Below are 18654 nucleotides of genomic sequence, written 5' to 3'. Positions count from 1 at the left end.
TGTTTTGGCGCTGCTGTCGGTGTGGAGGTGAAGTGATGATGAAAACAGGCTGACACGTCGATTGGTGCTGCGTTTGAGAGAATTTTATCATCCCGCCGCGGAGTTTTACTGCAAATTTTCACATTTTCCAAGCATTTTCTCACAAAGTTTCCCCGTGAATTGCCTCAACAAAACATGGTGGGTGTTAATTTTGTACAAATTCACAAGATTTATCCGTTAAAAACGTTAAAAAATGGTTAAAATCCATCCATCCGGATTGTCTTCATCACCCCCCAAATGGCCCCCGAATTTTTCCAGAATTTTACAAATTTTCATTTTCTCACCATTTTCAGGTGTTAATTGCAGCCGCGGTTTGTACAAAAGTCGGGAAAAGTAAGTTAAACATCCTTTAAGAAATATTTTCAATTGGAAAATTGATTTTTTCTCTGTTTTTTTCCAGCAATAATTTCCCGACAATTTGTGGAGATGACAAAGGCACGCATTGAGGGTCTCCTGGCGGCTTTCCCCAAGCTAATGACTCCCGGGAAGCAGCACACGTTCGTGGAGACGGACTCAGTGCGGTATGTGTATCAACCCATGGAGAAGCTCTATATGCTGCTGATAACAACAAAAGCCAGCAATATCCTGGAGGATCTGGAGACGCTGCGTCTCTTCTCGAAAGTCATCCCGGAGTGCTGCCGAAATCTCGATGAGCGCGAAATTCTCGATAATGCGTTCAATTTGATTTTTGCATTTGACGAAATTGTCGCCCTTGGGTACAGGGAGAGTGTCAATTTGGCCCAGATTAAGACATTTGTCGAGATGGATTCGCACGAGGAGAAGGTCTTCCAGGCAGTGCGGCAGACGCAGGAGCGTGAGGCGAAGCTGAAGATGCGCGAGAAGGCCAAGGAGTTGCAGCGACAGCGCATGGAGAGCGCCAAGAAGGGAATGTCCTCAATGCGTAGTAGTGGCTTTGCTGGTGGTGATTCCTTTGGGTCGGGCATATCGAATCTCACCATAAGCTCCACTCCGTCCATTAGTACGGTGAATGATGTGAAGCCCACGCCCACGAAGGCACCAGCTCCGCGGAATGCGATGAAATTGGGCGGAAAGGGGAAGGATGTGGATACATTTGTGGATCAGCTGAAGAGTGAAGGGGAGAAGATCACCACGGCCCCCGTGGCGGCTCCCACAGTGGGTGCTGCAAAGCCCAAACCCGTCTCCGATGTTCCCATGGAGGATGTGCACCTTCACATTGAAGATAAGCTCGTTGTGCGCCTCGGCAGGGATGGGGGTGTGCAGAAATTCGAACTTTCCGGCTTGCTGACACTCCGGATAGCCGATGAGAAGTTCGGGAAGATTCGTGTGCAACTTGAGAATCACGATCAGCGTGGGATTCAGCTCCAAACGCACCCCAATGTCGATAAGGAGCTCTTCAAGACCAAGACACAGATTGGGCTGAAGAACCCAACAAAGCCCTTTCCCCACAACACCGATGTGGGGGTGCTCAAGTGGCGCTTCCAGACACAAGAGGAGAACGCCATTCCGCTCACAATCAATTGCTGGCCCTCTGAGAATGGGGATGGTGGATGCGATGTGAATATTGAGTATGAGCTGGAGCATACACATTTGGAGCTACGCGATGTCACAATTACCATTCCATTGCCGTGAGTTTCTTTTATTTTATTTATTTTTTTATCTCATCCGCTAATGATCTCTGATTTATTCAAATTAAATTTTCTTTGAGGCCTAAATAAAGTTAAAGAAGAAGAGAGGTTTAGGAGTTTCAGGGGTGTAGTCAGAAACCTATTTAAGGAAGGGCCGTATTCTGCGATGAAGAAATCATTGAAATCTATGAAATTTTAGAAGAAATTCCTGAAATTTCAAAGATTTCTTGGTCTTGAAAACGACTTGACGCCAAGACTGGAAGTTATTTCGACAACCACATAGCCTAATTTATCTTTTAATGATTGACATTTCTCTCCTAACGTTTGAAGCTAAATTTCTAATTATTGACGTTTCATATATTTCTTCTATTGTTTGGTATTAATCTTCAAACATCTGATGTTAATTTCTATCGTTTGATGTTTATATTTAACGTTTGACGTTCCTGTTCTAACGATTGACTTATTTATCAACATTTGACGAAGTTTGACACATTTTTACCTAAAGGTTTTAACGTAAAACATTTTTTTTCCAACATTTAACTTTCATTTTAATGTCTGCTATTTCTTTTCTAACGTTTGATGTGAGTTTGTAATATTTGAACATTTCTTTCCAAATATTTGACATTATACAAATGATTGACGTTCATTTTCAAGCTTTTGACGTAATATGTTTTTAATATATAATTTAGTTCCTTTTAAAAGTTTGACTTTAAATACTGTGTGTTCAAAACTTAGCCTCAACATTTTCTAACATTTTACATTTCTTTTCTAGCGTTTGATATTTCATTTGTTAGACTTTTTTCTATCCCTTAACATTTCTTTTTAAAAGTTTGGCATTAATTGTAACGCTAAATGTTTTTTTTTTACATTTGACGTTCATTTTGTTTTAAAGTTTTACGATTATTTTCTAACGTGTTATATTTTTCTTTTGACGTTTGATGTTGATATTTGTTGACGTTCCATTTCCAACATTTAAGGATTCTTTTCTAACGATTGACGTTTTTTTCTAACGTTTATTTGAAAATTTATTTTCTAATTTTTTATAAAAAAAATGAAGATAATTTGTTTTTAACTTGAAATAAAAGTCTGAAATTCCTGTATTTTAGAGGGGGTGTTTAGGCCTCTAAACTCTCACTCTGCCCTGACTACGTCCCTGGTAAACCCAATAAATATTTTCCCTCTTATTTCATTTTTATTGAATCAGAGAGAATTTAAACTTCCTTTCATTCTTTGAGATTTTATTGAAAGATTTTAGCTAAATTTGGATTATTTTTTTTTTGAAAATTAAAGAAAGAAAAACCTCAAGTTTTTGCAAAATTCTTTGCAAAGAAACGAAGAAAAATAAAGAATTCTTAGAAATTCATTTAAAAAATCATTTTAATGCAAATTTTCTTATTTAAATTGCAAAGTTGCTCTGAATTGATTTTAAATAACTTAATAAAAAGTTTTCAAGATAGTTTTTTGGACTCTTTTCAATCAAATCACTTTGTACAGTGGTGGTCATGAAAATTATCAATTTGTCTTTTGAAACATTTAATGATTTGATATTTAATTCAACTTGATGTCCCGTTAACAAAATGTTGTCAATAATTGTTCAATTTTTAGTCAATAATTGATCAATTGATCAATCTATTTGACTCAATTATGATTGAACAATTTAAATTATTCGTTTAACAATTTATTGCAATTGGAAATCAATGTTTTATTAGACAAAATATTTAGAAAATCATCACTAAATCTTTAATTAATTTTTTGCGTCGAATCAGCAAGACATCAGACAACTCTAATACAGCCAAAACACTGAAAATCTTTCTTTATTATCAAATTCTTTTTTTTTTAGAAGAAACATACAAAACATTAATAATTTATTGATCCCTTTTTTTCGTCAAATAGAATTGGGGCTACACCAGCAATTGCCGAATGCGATGGAGATTACAATCATGATTCCCGGAAGAATACACTCACGTGGAGTCTCCCAATTGTGGATGCAACCAATAAAGCTGGTTCAATGGAATTCAGTGTCCCAGCATCCATTCCCGGTGACTTTTTCCCACTTCAAGTGGCTTTTGTGTCCAAGACACCCTATGCTGCCATCAAGGCATCCGATGTGGCAACTGTGGATGATGAGATGCCCGTCAAATTCTCCACGGAGACTGTTTTTTATGCCGAAAAGTATGAAATTGTGTGATTTGGCAGAAGAAAAACTTTTCATCTCTATCGTATAAATTAACCTCCTCCTCATCATCTACCCTGCCGGAATTTTTGGGTTTATGAACTATTAAAGGATATCTATAATATTGTAAAAGGATAAAGGGGATGTGGTGATTTTTATGGTGAGGAAATGAGGGGATTTGTTGTATGAACGAGGATTAGGGTGCTATGCTGAAGAGGGATGATGTCACCAATTTTAACGTAATGCCCCCGTGCCAGTTGATCAGGTGAGGAGTACAGGCTGCAAGAGACGAACAGGTAAGTCCTCTTATGAAAAAAATCAATCATAACGCGTTCAGTTATAAGAGTTGGTGTCCCACAATGTGTAGAAGTTTGTTTATGCGTTGTAATTTAATTTGTAAGCAGTATTAGTAGGCAAAGTTGATTTTTTTTGTGAAATTCAGCAATTTGAAAGATAAAAATGGTCAAATCTCTGGTTCTATAGGACCTACAAAAATTTCTTGACTTGTTATGGAAAGGTATTGAAACAAGCTATTTTTTGTCCTGAAGGAATGGTTCAAGAGTTTTTTATGTTCTAGAAAGTTGTAGGGAATTGTAAAACCTTTAATTTGATACCAAGTTCAGCAAAATCGATCAAGCCGTTCTAGAGTTATGGCACTTAGAACTTTTCAAATTCAAGAGTTTTTCAAATGGCTATATCTGCTAAACGGCGGCATAGATTTTCTTCATTTTCGGACTGGCGCTAGATTATTAGTCCTGTTACAACATATTAAAATTTAAAGGAAATCTATAATATGGATTCGTTCGGAGATATAGCCCCTTAAAGTTAGGCAATTTTTGTTTTGATTTTAGCGCCTCTTGCGGATGTTTTTGGATCTTGCAATGTTCTAGACAGTTGTAGAGCTTCTTGAAACCTTTCATTTGAGCTAGAGTTGGTCAAAATCGGTCAATCCGTTCTCGAGTTATATCAAAAAAACACTTTTTGCTTTAAGCCGCCATATTTGCTAAACCGCTTGACCGATTTTCAAGTATGATTTGTTGATGAAAACGTCTCACTGAGCTCTACAACAAACTAAAATTTCAGACCTCTAGCTACAAGGGAAGTGGTTGATAGTATTTCAAAATTGCGGACGGCGGCCATCTTGGATTTCGAAAATGCGAAAAAATGAAATTTTACACCCACATTTTTATAGAAAACTTCAAACCAGAAGTCTCTATCTCTTATCATTCTAAAGCTATTAGGCAAAGTTTGGGGTACCACCATTTTTGGAATGTAGGATGTCTAAAACGTGCTCATACCAAGTTTGACCCTGATCTGAGTTGGACGGTTTTCTCCGACGATTACAATACATGGTATTGTCCATGAAGAGGAACACCAACTAATTATTTAAACTTCTTTAAAATATGTGCAAAATACTCACGCTAAAATATCAATGGGATCGAGAATTAATTCAGATTTGTAGACAGCAACGAGAAAATTCGTGAAAGCCGCTGTATTACCGCCCAAATGGCTATCAGAGGTATTTGTTAAGGTTTCCGGAAAGTTTTCCGTGGGAACCCCAAAGCGTGTACCCCAGAAACTGACGACATTATCGTCGGAAAAGACCACGGAACCCGTGGAAGTGCATCGAATGCGCACAATGAATTTACTTTTAATTCCCGTAACGAGATTTGCAGCTTCCGGGGCGCATTTGTTGTGCCCCAATCCGCGTTGTCCGTAGAAATTGTCTCCCAGTGTGATAACGTAGCCTCCTGAAAACGGAGGTTTTATTTCCTCTTTTAAAATTAGTCTTCAAAAAAGAATCCTTTCAGATTACAAACCTTCTAGGATGAAGGCAGAATGTTCCTCAGAAACAGATAAATCCGTGACTTTTTTCACAATTTGCGTAATTTTGCGCAATTTAGCACATCTACTGACCCCCTTTCCAAAGCCAAGGCGATTCTTTGTGTTTGCCCCTGTTGCCCAGACATCTCCGGAGTCTGTAAGAGCAACAGTGCAGTTATTTCCGGCATAAATTGCTGAGACTCTCGTATCCCCGACTGAGGGTATTGGTGTTGGTGTAGCCACAAAGGTGGTGCTGCTACCCAATCCCAGAGCTCCTGTACGGCTGTAGCCCCAGACAAAGATGGTTCCAGTTGAGGTGAGAGCTGCAACGTGATTGGAGCCACATGCAACGTGGATTACTTTGAAGTTTCTCAAGTGTTCCACTACGCATGGATGGGAGCGATTAATGGTGTCTCCGTGACCAAGGGCACCGCGGGAGTTGTCGCCACAGCTCAGGACGAGACCGGTATTGGTCCAGAAGATTGTGAACTGATCTCCGCAGCTTGCTCTGAAACAAAAAAAAAAAATGAGGAGTTGGCTGAGAAAAGAAGAAACTGGAATAACAAGGAGTCAGTTGTTTTAGAGCAGGATGTTCTTGGAATTAATCAAAAGTGTCTAGAATGGAACCTGGCCACTTAGCAAAAGTGAATGCGAACACCTGTCCGTATTCGAAAGAAGGATCCTGCGAAGGATCTTTGGCCCAGTATGTGAGGGAGGACAATTCCGCAGTCTATACAACCATGAGGTGTACGAGCGCTACCGAGAGGTAAATGTCGTCAAGCAAATACGCCTTAATAGACTGCGGTGGGCTGGTCATCTAGCACGTATGGATGAAGACGACCTAGCTCGGAAAGTCCTCTGGGGTAGAGTCTATGGCACGAGGCGACGAGGAAGGCCCAGCCTCAGATGGATCGACGGCGTGGACCAGGACGCCAAGTCAATGGGGGTGCCGAACTGGCGGACAATTGCGCGGGATAGGGACAGATGGAGGAGGATCCTTGATCAGGCCAAGGCTGGAGACCAGCTGTAGCACCGGTTAAGTAAGTAAGTAAGTAAGTAAGTAAGTCTAGAATGGAACTGGATTATCTGGAGTTGAGCAGTATTCTCAGATAAAATTTGTTATCTCTGGAATTTAGGCTGGACTCATAAAAATTAGTAGGATTGTTCAAAAGATAGCAGGATTTTCAGAAAAGGATCTGGCTTCTCTGAAACTTGAGCAGGTTGCTCTAAAATATAATCAGGAGTCTTTGGAATGAAAAAGGAAAATCCGGAATGTAGCAGTATTCTCTAGAATTTGAGCTGGATTCTCTGGGATTACCAGGACCCAAGAAATTAGGCACAATTCTCAAGATTAGTGTAGGATTCTCTGAGATCTGAGTAGGACGCTCCGTAATACATCAGAAGTCTGTGAAATGGAACAGGACTATCTGATGTAGGGAAGTATTCTCTGGAAAGATTCGTAATCTCCAGTATTTAGACTGGGTTTTCTGGAATTACTCGGACTCTAAAAATAATCAGGATTCTCAGGAAAATTGCAGGAGTCACTTAAATTTGAGAAGGATGCTCAGAAATTCATCAGGAGTCACTTAAACTTGAGAAGGATGCTCAGAAATTCATCAGATACCACAGTTTGAGAAGGATGCTCATAAATTGATCAGTAGTCATTAAAATTTAAGAAGGATGCTCTAAAATAAAGCAGAAATCTCTACACTTAGGCAGGATTCTCTAAAACAGAGCAGGAATCACTGGAATTACGCAGGATTCTCTAAAATTTAATCGGATTCACTGCAATGAAAACGAATCCTTACCCAATCACCGTGTAGTCCTTGAGACTTTCAACTTTGCTCGGGTAGTGCTTCCAGGTGACATCTGCTGCTCTAGCATTGCCAGCTCCAAGTCCTAATTGCCCTTTTGCGTCATCACCCCATGCGTAGACTATCCCTTCGGCTGTTACAGCAATAAAATGTGCCCCATTGGTGGCTACTCGTGTAATTCGGGCTTTTGCCGGTAAAGGTAGTGCCCTCATGGATACTCCGGGTCCAAAGGAATGCAACTGATACAGGACAGAACGTTCACTAAGGGGTTCCGGGAGAGCAGCTGTGGATTCCTCTGTGTACTGCTTAAGGGTAAGCTGTTCCAGAGCTGCTGCAGCCTCTTCTTCCATCTGCCGTGGATACGTGTAACCCTTCTGTGGTCCGAGATTCCTATAGACGAGTGGAATCCAATACTGAAGTACTTCCGATGCACACGGACGATCTACGGGATTAACTTGAAGGAGGATTTTGAGGAGATTCCGGAGGCAGGCTGAGTACCCGGCGGGAGGAGGAAGGTACTGAGCTGACATGATTTTTGCAACAAGCTGCGACAGATTGGATGCCGAGAAGGCTTTCTTGAGGCAACACATCTCCCCGAGGATGCATCCCAGTGCCCAGATGTCGCTCTTTGCATCATAATCACGCCCTTCGCACATTTCTGGGCTGAAGTAGTAGGGAGTACCGAGGATTGTTCGTGTATCCACTTTTGAGTGCATAATTTTGGAGATTCCAAAGTCCCCGATTTTGGCTACACCGCGACGACTTAGGAAAACATTGGCTGTCTTGAGGTCTCGATGGAGGATCGCTTGGGCGTGTAAGTAGGCAACAGCGCTGGTAATTTGCTCAATAATTGTGAGTATTTGACGCTCTGGGAGACGATCCATGGGTGCCCGGGCGGCAATTACCTGCGCCAGCGTACCCCCTTCGGCGTATTCCATCTCAATGAGAAGGAGATCACCACGAAGGAAGTTCCCCAGGTAGCTGATTATGTTGGGATGATGAAGCTTCGAAAAGACCTCAACTTCATTCATGGCCATTGCACGTTCCTCAGTACTGAGTTCATTCAATTTCACCTGCTTAAGTACCACCAAGGAGGCATCTGAGCGTCTACGGTAGAGCACAGCAATACCAAAAGATCCTGGACAAAAAAATCAGGAAAACGTCTTCAAGGAAAATCAGGGAAATTGATTTTGATATTCATTCACCTCTTCCAACAACTTTGAGACGCTCAAATTCTGGGAGAGTAACTTCATCGGAGCTCACAAGATGCGTTGTAGGTTCCTGGAAATCACTAAAACGCGACAATGTGGAGAGAGTTGAGAGATCTGTGGTGGCTTTTGAGAAAACACCAACTTTAGAGATTTTCTGCTTTTCCGACATCCTTTCGTGTTGTCCTGCAAATAAAAGAATGAGCAAAGCTCACGGAAGGAAAAAATTGTCTGTTGCTTCTGTTGTCTTGATTCGGTTGCCTTGGAGATGCAATGCACACCACCCGGAAGGATTCCCACGTTCTTCATAATCTTGCCTACATTGCCGCGATGCCCTCATTTAGGTTTGAATTGAGAACAAGAACACGTCCAACAAAGATTAAGACAATCTCACAAGGAAAGACGGGGCAATTAAGTAGCATGAAGATCATCTTTATTGAGTAGGATTATCTCTTACATCTATATAGCCTTATACAGGAAGTCTTGAGGGGCTCTAAATCTTATCTAAAATTACCACAGGCTGCTTTAATAATCTCAATGGCGGCATTCACGGTGTCCTGAACTTGTTCCTTATTCCCAATTCTGGGATTTACTTCAACAAGATCCAATACGCCAAGTCGTCGGGTTTTGTGAACTTCCTCAACAATGTGAATCCCTTCGCGAAGTGCTAGGCCACCTGGAACGGATGTTCCTGTGCTGGGAGCTTCTAGAGGATCTAAACAAATAAACAAAAAAAAATCAATTTAGCCAAAATGATCAAAGAAAATGGAAAGAGATCACCTGAATAGGTTGATCTTCTCCGTCAGATCAAGGAGATCAGGTTAAAGGAATCTTACTGAGAGCATCAATGTCGAAACTAAGATGGATTGATCTATCAGCTTTGGGATCAATTGCCTCGAGGGCCATATTGATGACATCGTGAATCCCGTGTTTGTCCACATCTCGCATTCCGAAGGCTGTAATGTTGTACCGTGCAATCATGTCCTTTTCGAAGTCATCAACTGATCGTAGTCCGATGTAGGCGATATTGCGCGTAGACACTCGCGGTACCTGCCAATCCATATTGGGTAGATATGGCCACATCCCAGCGAATTCTTCAGCTAACAAGGCCAGAGGCATGCCGTGCACATTTCCAGATAGCGATGAAGTGTTGGTGTTGAGATCGGCGTGTGCATCAACCCAGACAATTGCGATGTTTTCCCGTTGTCGTACGTGACCGTCAACGGAACCAATCCCGATGGCATGATCTCCGCCCAAGGTGATGCACAAACGATCATCAGCAAGGATCTCAAAGACTTTCTCAGACAGACGATGATTGCACGCAACAACGTCGTCATACCCAAGCATATTGCGGGGCTTGATCTTTGCAGGTTTAGCTTCGTACGTTACATCTCCAAAGTCCTTGATATTGATATCATCTGTAGGGGAATAGAAGGATAGATTGTTTTTAGAAAAGTTAGATTTTCATGGTTTTTTTAAGGTCTTTGGTTGTTGTCTCGTTTCTCTTTGGTTTTTTCGTTGTTTTCTAACGTATTAGGGTGTCTTATGGTTAGGTTTTGGAAATAGAAGAAAATCAACTTAGATGTTGTTATTCATTGAATCAAGGGTGAAATTCACTAGTTAGACAGTCTAGGATTTTTTAAGATTGTCGTTAATTTTTTAAAGAATTTATTAAAAGTTTCTAAAACGAAAGGAATTGATGCAACGACATATGAAGGATGATCCTCTATCGCAGAACAATTTTAACCCATCTCATCTTGTAGGGGAACATAAAAAATAGAAGAATCGTGAGAGAAACTCCCCAATATCCACTGGGATCACATAGAAAAGTGCAGTGAAAGTACAGTCCGGGAAAACATAACCTCAATTTGGGAACAACATTTAAATGAATAGGAGGAACTCCATTGTGTTCGACCAGCCTGGCATCGGGACCTCTTGAGCTTCTTTATAACCTTCCCAACCTTTCCTGCCTACCCGGATGAAGATTTGAATGATTTTTGCTTCACTTCTGTCTTTCCGGACTTCCCGTCGTTGAGTTTTTTTTTTTCTCTTCTTGGAGTGGAGACAGAAGTGAAGCAAAAATCATTTAAATCTTCATCCGGGTAGGCAGGAAAGATTGGGAAGGTTATAAAGAAGCACAAGAGGTCCCGATGACATGCTGGTCGAACACAATGGAGTTCCTCCTATTCATTTAAATGTTGTTCCCAAATTGAGGTTATGTTTTCCCGGACTGTACTTTCACTGCACTTTTCTATGTGATCCCAGTGGATATTGGGGAGTTTCTCTCACGATTCTTCTATTTTTTATGTTCCCCTACAAGATGAGATGGGTTAAAATTGTTCTGCGATAGAGGATCATCCTTCATATGTCGTTGCATCAATTCCTTTAAGACTTCATTAGTTTCCTTAAGAAAAGTTAAAATGTCTCAAGTTTTTTCATAAGAAAAACTTCGAGTTTTTAATTTTTCTTCATAATTTTTTTAAGTTTTGTAAAGAAAAACTTCAATTTTTTAAATTTTCTTTGTAATTTTTTTTAAGTTTTCTAACGAAAAATTAAGATTTCTCAAGTTTTTCTAAAGAAAAAGTTAGGATTTCTTAAATTTTTCATGAGAAAATTGAAATTTTGTAAGTCAGTCTGGGTTTGGCTCAATGTATATTTTTCGAAGATTTTTACGAATTTTTATGCCCGAAGGTGATCAGTAAAAATCAAGGGGTGTTTATCTAAAGGAAAATCTTTGAATTAATCGTCGAGATTAGAATTAGAATTAGAATTATTCGTCAAGATTCGGATTATTCTTCAATATTCGGACTATTTTTAAAAAGAAGATTTGTACTATTCTCCAAGATTCGGATTATTTGTTAAGAAGATTCAAATTGTTCGTCAAGAAGTTTCAGACTATTCGTCAAAATTCTGATTTTTATTCAAGAAGATTCGAAGTCTTTGTCCAAGATTCAGATTATTTGTCAACAGTCTGATTATTCGTCAATATTCGGATGATTTGCTAAAATATTCCAAACATTCGCCAGATAAACACCCCTTGGGAAAAATTTGCGAAAATTATTAGCCCGATTTAGCCTGAGTTAATAAATCTAAAGTTTCGCTTAACACTCGGAGGACTTTACTGGTACTTGCTACCAATTGGAACTTTAAAATCGTCACAGAATAAAATCTATTGGACTTATCTCGATGAATTTAGCATCTATGTGTAGGGAATTTTAATTACTTTAAGATAGCAGAAAGAAAATCTCGAGAAAAGTCTTTTCTTTGGAAGATAATTGAGGTCAAAGTCAGAATCCAACGCGGAGGATCAAATTGGTAATAACTACCAGTCAAAATCCCATACATTTTTGCCATGGTTTTGAGGTTATGTTTCCCCATATTTCCCAAATAAAGTACTCTTGTTCACTTTTCCCCGAGTGAAAATCATTAATGTGGACTAATTTTATTGCCGGAAGTGACTAAAAAGTTACTTTAAGAATCAAAGTTAGTGATGATTTAGGCGCAATAATAAATTATGCAAAACTGCAGCTAAAAAAGTCGTTTGAATTGGCAATTTTGCATCGATTCGACGCAATTTTTTTCAGTGACGATTTTCTAAATTAAATATTTAGTAATTAGATGCAGGAATGCTTGAAGGAGATCAAGAATTAGTGAAACTTTCGATCCTCGTTCAATAAACTGATTAATAATTAATTATTGAGCATATTTTATCAGCTGGTACTTATTACCAATTTGATCCTCCGCGTTGTGCCATATGTTGGGTCCTCCAAGTGTTAAAAAAACTTTAAAAATCGTTAGGTTTTCTTAGGAACATTTAAGATATTCATAAGAAATCTTGAGAAAATTAATAAAAAAATCATGAAAAATCTTTAGAAAACTTAAGAAATCTTGTTGCCTGACTATTGAATTTCATTCAATATATCAGATTAATTTCAACTAAAGAAGTTTGCTTGCTATTACTGGAAGGACTCATGGTTGTCCTACAAATTGAAGACAGCTCGTTGGATTTTAAGAGTCAGTACAAGTAATAAACATAGAATTATACAAATTCTGCTGTTAGATGTCTTAGTTGAAGGGTGGGCTATTTTTCAGGTTAAGATAAGCTCTAAATTCTCTTGACTTAAGTCAGTTTTATTAATTGAAACTCCTCAGAAGCTCAGATCGTCTGTGCTTCCTGTTAAAGTACACTTCACATAGAAGAACTGCAAAGCTAAAGGTGCATCCAATTAGGAGAACATAGAAGGGTAGTTGCATGTCTTCAAGGTTAAAAATACGAAATTTCTCTTCTTCCGTATAGCCGAGCTTCTTCCGATTTAACCACGTTGTATTGTGATTCATGTCTCCAATCCATTTTTCCAGAAATCCCCCTCTTGTTAGGAAAAGGAGAACGCGGTTGAATTTCCTCTGGAAAACTGAATTTTTCGGCATAACATAGGCTAGATTGTACATTTTGGGACATTCAGGTACGAGGAAAACTTCGCCTGTTTGGAAGTATTTCGCATTCTCAAGTAGGACTGTTGATTTTCTCGTGACCGTTGCTAAGCTCGGATCCTTCATTACTGTCTCAATCAGGGGGATTGATGTGAGATTGATGATCTTAATGCGATGACGGAGATGTTCACTGATTTCAGAAGCTTCAGGTGGAAACAGATCATCGAGCATTGCTTTGTACTTAACTGTGATCTTTAACTTTGCCTGATCCAGAGCCTTCGATGTGGAAACAACAAGAATGGGAGGTTTTTGTTAATTTGGGATAGAAAGCCTTTAGGAATGAATTGAAAAGACAAAAACAAGAACCTGTAGTGTTGTAATGTCCTGATAGTAGATAGGATGCGTAAAGACTGTACTCAGGTTTGATTGGAAGATTGCAACGACAACGAGACTGAGTATAAGAATTGACGAAAGGAAGATTCTCTCACTTGTAACACGTGTACAACGTCGAAGGGGTGAACTAACGAGGATGATTGTTGAGTCTACAAAGAGATGCCACATCCTTGTGATGAATTTGGGATTCTTGAGAACACTTTGAGGAAGATTGAGGCGATGATAGAAGGCAACAGGATCTGGTATCATACGAAATTCACAACAACGAATAAATTCTCGGCATACGGTTGAAAGGAAGATGCTCAGTAGGAGGCAGAACCAGACGTGCTTCTTGAAGCAGAGTAGTGGGAGCCAGTACTTGGGGATTTGTTTGGATTTCTGAACAACACAGCACAGTTCATCGAGGTAGACGGGTACTGTGAATTCCATATCTGGATTTAGGTAGTCCTTAACGAAGAAGCCTGTTAAGGCTATATCACAACGGTGTGCACTGAGCCGTCCAAGTGTTCCTGTAAAGGATCCATTGGGGAGTTTGTAGCCAAAGGCATCATCATCAGGCTGTTGTAAATTTTCTGAAAGGATCTTCAAACAGTCTTGAGGGAACTTGGAATGAACTGAGCCAGTTTAGAACAGCTCAGGAGGGAGCTTACCAGAAAAGTTAAAGAAATCCTTAAGAGCCCTCATAACTTCAGCATCAGCTCCAACAAATGATATCTCTCCGGTCTTCTTGTTTCTTCTCAGATAATTAAATGCCGAATGAAACATATCAACCCTCAATGGGTACCCATGAAGATTACGAAGAACATCTCCTGGTCTCTTCCGGAAGTTCATTAATGTCCCATAGGAATTATTATGCTGTGGATCTCGCAAAAATGGATGCAATGCAAATGTTTCATTTTGTAGCATCACAAAAACTTGATAGGATCTCTCAATTTTCCATGCAACAAGAAGATTTTCACGTACTACTTCCAAAATTTCCTCATTTGCTGGAGCATCAATTAAAACCAGATAAATTCCAGTTGGTTCCACAAAACAATCCACAACATTTGCAAGCATCTCCAGAGAAACAGCAAAAATGTATCCTGTATTGGAATTACGGAACCAACTTGTCATGAATGTTGAAAGGAATTCTTCCCTGTTGCCGTGAATGTCTCTGAGCCAGCGCTTCCGACGACGATGTTTCGTAACGGAAATTTCCTTCACAACTTCATCTCGCCACTGTTTGAAGCACAACTCCTCCTCATCGAGGATCCAACTGAAATAGTACACCAATACATCCTGCTTCCTTTGCACATGAACCAGTTCATCGAGTAAATCAGCGGAGTCATAGTAATCTCCATCTATTCCAATAACAATGGATTTAACGACACTCATAATTTCCGGAATATCCTCAGAAAACTTCTCAAAGTTGGACAGTTTTGAGGGAATTACAATACTTGAGAGATTTTCTTGAGAACAACAGCTAGAAGCTGTCCAGAGTAGGAAGAAGAGACTTGAACAACAAGCAATAAAAGGCTTCATTTCTGCGCTATGCACAAGAGTTATCTCTTGATTTTCTTAAAGCATAGGCGGTTCTTATAATGCTTCACAATCCGTTTGATTTGTTTATTCATCAGTCTGTTGGTTTTGGAAATGAGACACCTCTTAAGGGTGTTGTAGTCGATGGGAAAATTAATGAAATTTTCAAGGAATATGGGTAATTTGTTCTCTTCGCTCCCCTAAATTGGGCAACCTATTCTAGAAACATTGACTTAAGCCAAACTTAAAAAATTTTAGTGTGGTTTAAAGAAACTAAGACCTAGAATAAAAAAATTAGGCTCAACTTAAAAATCTTAATCTCACCTTAAACAAACTTAAATATGGTTTTAAAAAAATTAGGCCTTGCTTTAAAAACTTAAAACTACAGCTTAAGAAATTACCAAGATTAGAAATAGAAATAGACCTAGATTAAAAAAAAAATTAGAGCCCAGTTTAAGTTTCTAGTACTGCCTGCAGTCTTTTACCGCGAATATACCTAACTATTAAGTTTTCGTAAGATTTCTTAAGATTCTTAAAAAAAAATACTTAAGATTTTCTAAAAGAAATTTAAGATTTTTAAATTTTCCTAAACGGAACTTAAGACTTCTTCAGTCAAGCTGATTTAGCTTAAGCACACTTTTCCATGATTTTATGTCGTCATTTTCGGGCATCAAATTTCGTTAAATCATAAAGAATATCGAATTAGTTCGATTTACTTAGGAAAAACTTAAGGTTTCTAAGAAGGATTCCTAATTTTTTTAAGCAACCTTTAGAAAACTTAAGGCATTCTTTAGAAAACTTAAAGAAGCTTCAGAAAACTTTAAGAGTCCAAAAAAAACAGTCAGAAGGATCTCCGTGATCTCCGAAAAGACCTGAAAATCAATTTTCCTTAAAAAATCCGAATTAAAGAAAGAAATAAAATCTTCAATTCTTAAAAGATTTTTCCCCAAATACCAAAATAACTGACGAATTGTAAAGTATGTAAATATAAAGTTACATCAGAATCCACCCATTTTTATATACAGAAAATCAGGGGGATGCCCAACCCCGAAAAATCAGTACTTTTCGTGAGGCAGCAGGTTCTTCCGATCAAAATAAGGGATCAGTTTGCACAATTCCACTTGCAATCGAAAGTACATTTAATTAGCTCTCGGTTGATCCCTTCTCATCATCGAAATAACATTATTAATATAAAAAAAGTTAAAGTGTTTCTCGGGAATCGGTCGAGATTGAGCGAGATTCGAGAATTCCTCATACATTTTGTTCAACAAAAAGTGACTTTTCTTCACTGAAAAAGAGGTTAAACCATCCCCTTGCAGAAAATGCAGATAATTAAGGATAAAATAGAAGTAAATAAAATATTTTTAAAAGAGTGAGTTTGGTTGAAAGCTTTGTGAAAAAAATGGGTTAATTTTTGAATCCATGACCAACGCAATTCTCTCGTAAATCTTTTATCATTTTATTTTCATTTTTTCTTCTCATTGTTTTTGGGAAATTTTTCCTTTTAATTGTAACTTTTCCAATCAATTTCTTTCATTAAAGAGGAAAAGAAAAGCCCTTAGAATCGACAACGTGTCCATTTATATAGCGATTAAATCGATGCACGTTTTAATGCGCTAATGAGGTGCTATGCTACAAAAAAAATTCACGGTGAAAAATGTCCAGTCTACACATGACTGAAGGGGTGGGTGCTGAGGAATAAATAAATATGTAAATATTTGGAAAGTAATCATTAAACCCTTTAACACCACGTTGAATTATGTGTAGCAGGGGGAAGGGGGTGGATGATAAAGGGTCATCAATTAAGGCGGGAAAATGGGGCTGGTTCGTGGTTGATAATTCCAGAAAAAAATTCAAGATAAGGCTAAAAGTTTTTTTTTGGTATTATGTTAGGGAGGAATCTTAATGAATTTTGCTTTCGTCAGACTTTGTTTACATCTCCACCATCCCATGCAGAGCAAAAAAAAAACGAAAAACGAGGAGTTGGAAAAAAAAATCAGAGTGTCACTGATAAGGCCCTCCTTGGGTGAGATTTCCTCGCGGATATCACGCGGGGAGTCCATGTGTGATAGACCGGGAAATTTTAATTGAGAATTAAAATAATTAAATGTGGAAATTACCTGAAATTTCTCGGAGTTCTCGCACAAGACCAGCATCACGAATAGCTTTGGGGCCACATTCAACGCCAAATTTTTTCTGACCCCGCGAAAAAGGTACCCCAATGATGCCAATTTTCTGCAGTTGCTTCTGAAGGGGCTCCCGTTGAATTTGATGCAGAGCACGTGTTAGATTTCGAAACATTTTCCCCACTTTTGTATTTTAATTAAGAATTCTTCAGCACTTTCTTTTGGATTTATAGAGAAGAAAAATTCCCACAGAAGAGTCTTCTTGTTGTAGAAGAATTATTTTTCTGATGTTTTTGTCACGACACTCAGATGATAACTGACGACGAACTGACTCCTCAAAGACATCTCCCAAAAAGACTTCCAAAGTGTACACGAAGGGGAGGGACAAAAAATTCCCAAAACACTCCTTATCGCAAAACCCAAAGAGGTTTTTTTGTCCTTCTCTTTCGGGTTGTTTTCCCCAAAAATTGTCTAATGGAATATTCCTTGGACATTTTTGCTCGGACTGAGAGATCGCATTATCTTCTGGGCACAAATAATAATTTTTGGCATTGAACGTTCTGGCAAATTCTAATTTTTTTTCTCTGCCTGGCACAAGGCAGGCAAGAAAAAAAAACCCATTTAAGCTGTCTCTGTTATCCAAAGTCTCAGCCCATTGTCCCTGTGGATTGGGCTGAAGATAAGGCCGGTGGTACGTGTCTTCTGCTGTGCTTCCTGGAGGCGTCGGAAGTGCCGGACATGCCGCACGAGGAGGCACAGCAGGGTAAGGGCACACACGGGCACAGAGCACAGGACAATGGCCAAGAGCGACATACCGCGTGCAATGTTCACGATGAACTGAAAATTAATCAATTTTCATTTAGAGTGAGGAATGCTATTAATAGCTCCTCATTTCCATTTGCAGGGAAATTTTATAATTGAAAACTGACCACGAGGACAGACAGTTAGTTACATTTATTGCAAAGTGGCGGGAGAGGCAATTTTCAAATCCATAATCTCATTTACACTGGGCAACGAAATTTAGGCATTTTGTTGAATTGATTTTTTTCAACACTAAATAAAGTTGTATATAGGGGAAGATGTGGTAAATGTGACCATTTTGATTTCGTTTTTACATTTTTTTTAAATTAAAATATCAAGGAATTAGAGAGATGCAGATATTATTTAGTTTTTCTCAATTTTTCATTTAATTAAAAATCTCATATTGAGATGTCAAAAACATTCTACTAAACCATCTTAAAAGCACTAGATCTAGAACCTATGCAGAGTGAAATTCACAACTAAATTCGGTTTAGTTGGTTTAGTTAGATTCTTAAACCAGTCTTTAGTTTTCTATACCTATGATTTACATCTTTTATCCATTTATCTCTTTTCTTATCTTTTTAGATTTCACAAATTTTTTATGACCAAAAACCATCAAAATATGCGTTTGGTCGCTTTCTCACATTGAGAAATACATGTTAAAAATATCCAAAAATGTATTCAACCCCGTTTTAGCTTGCCGTGATCTTAAAACCTTCA

The 18654-nt window shown here is 38.6% G+C and overlaps 4 protein-coding genes across 4 annotated transcripts; 1 reads left to right on the top strand and 3 right to left on the bottom strand.

Annotated features, from left to right (window-relative positions):
* Positions 1-4: 4 nt before the first annotated feature.
* On the top strand, positions 5-3958 carry LOC129794905 (coatomer subunit delta). The gene is made up of 4 exons (XM_055835822.1): positions 5-177; positions 333-372; positions 440-1646; positions 3540-3958. The coding sequence occupies exons 1-4, from the start codon at positions 175-177 to the stop codon at positions 3832-3834; spliced, it is 1545 nt and encodes a 514-aa protein (XP_055691797.1). The 5' UTR covers positions 5-174; the 3' UTR covers positions 3835-3958.
* Positions 3959-3974: 16 nt separating this feature from the next.
* LOC129794888 (serine/threonine-protein kinase Nek8) lies at positions 3975-8994 on the bottom strand. Its single transcript, XM_055835802.1, has 5 exons — positions 8663-8994; positions 7452-8595; positions 5640-6151; positions 5240-5570; positions 3975-4098 (listed from the first exon to the last, which is right to left on the bottom strand). Exons 1-5 carry the CDS (start codon positions 8835-8837, stop codon positions 3975-3977), a joined length of 2286 nt encoding a protein of 761 aa, XP_055691777.1. The 5' UTR covers positions 8838-8994.
* Positions 8995-9076: 82 nt separating this feature from the next.
* LOC129794925 (arginase-2, mitochondrial) lies at positions 9077-17978 on the bottom strand. Its single transcript, XM_055835865.1, has 3 exons — positions 17128-17978; positions 9502-10083; positions 9077-9380 (listed from the first exon to the last, which is right to left on the bottom strand). Exons 1-3 carry the CDS (start codon positions 17306-17308, stop codon positions 9166-9168), a joined length of 978 nt encoding a protein of 325 aa, XP_055691840.1. The 5' UTR covers positions 17309-17978; the 3' UTR covers positions 9077-9165.
* On the bottom strand, positions 10981-15729 carry LOC129794890 (uncharacterized). Its single transcript, XM_055835804.1, has 3 exons — positions 14140-15729; positions 13463-14061; positions 10981-13372 (listed from the first exon to the last, which is right to left on the bottom strand). The coding sequence occupies exons 1-3, from the start codon at positions 15008-15010 to the stop codon at positions 12800-12802; spliced, it is 2043 nt and encodes a 680-aa protein (XP_055691779.1). The 5' UTR covers positions 15011-15729; the 3' UTR covers positions 10981-12799.
* Positions 17979-18654: the final 676 nt, after the last annotated feature.

Source organism: Lutzomyia longipalpis, chromosome 4 (assembly GCF_024334085.1).
Source record: "Lutzomyia longipalpis isolate SR_M1_2022 chromosome 4, ASM2433408v1".
NCBI lineage: Eukaryota > Metazoa > Arthropoda > Insecta > Diptera > Psychodidae > Lutzomyia > Lutzomyia longipalpis.
The sequence above is the reverse complement of the archived record's forward strand: the minus strand, read 5'-3'. Positions and strand labels throughout refer to the sequence as shown.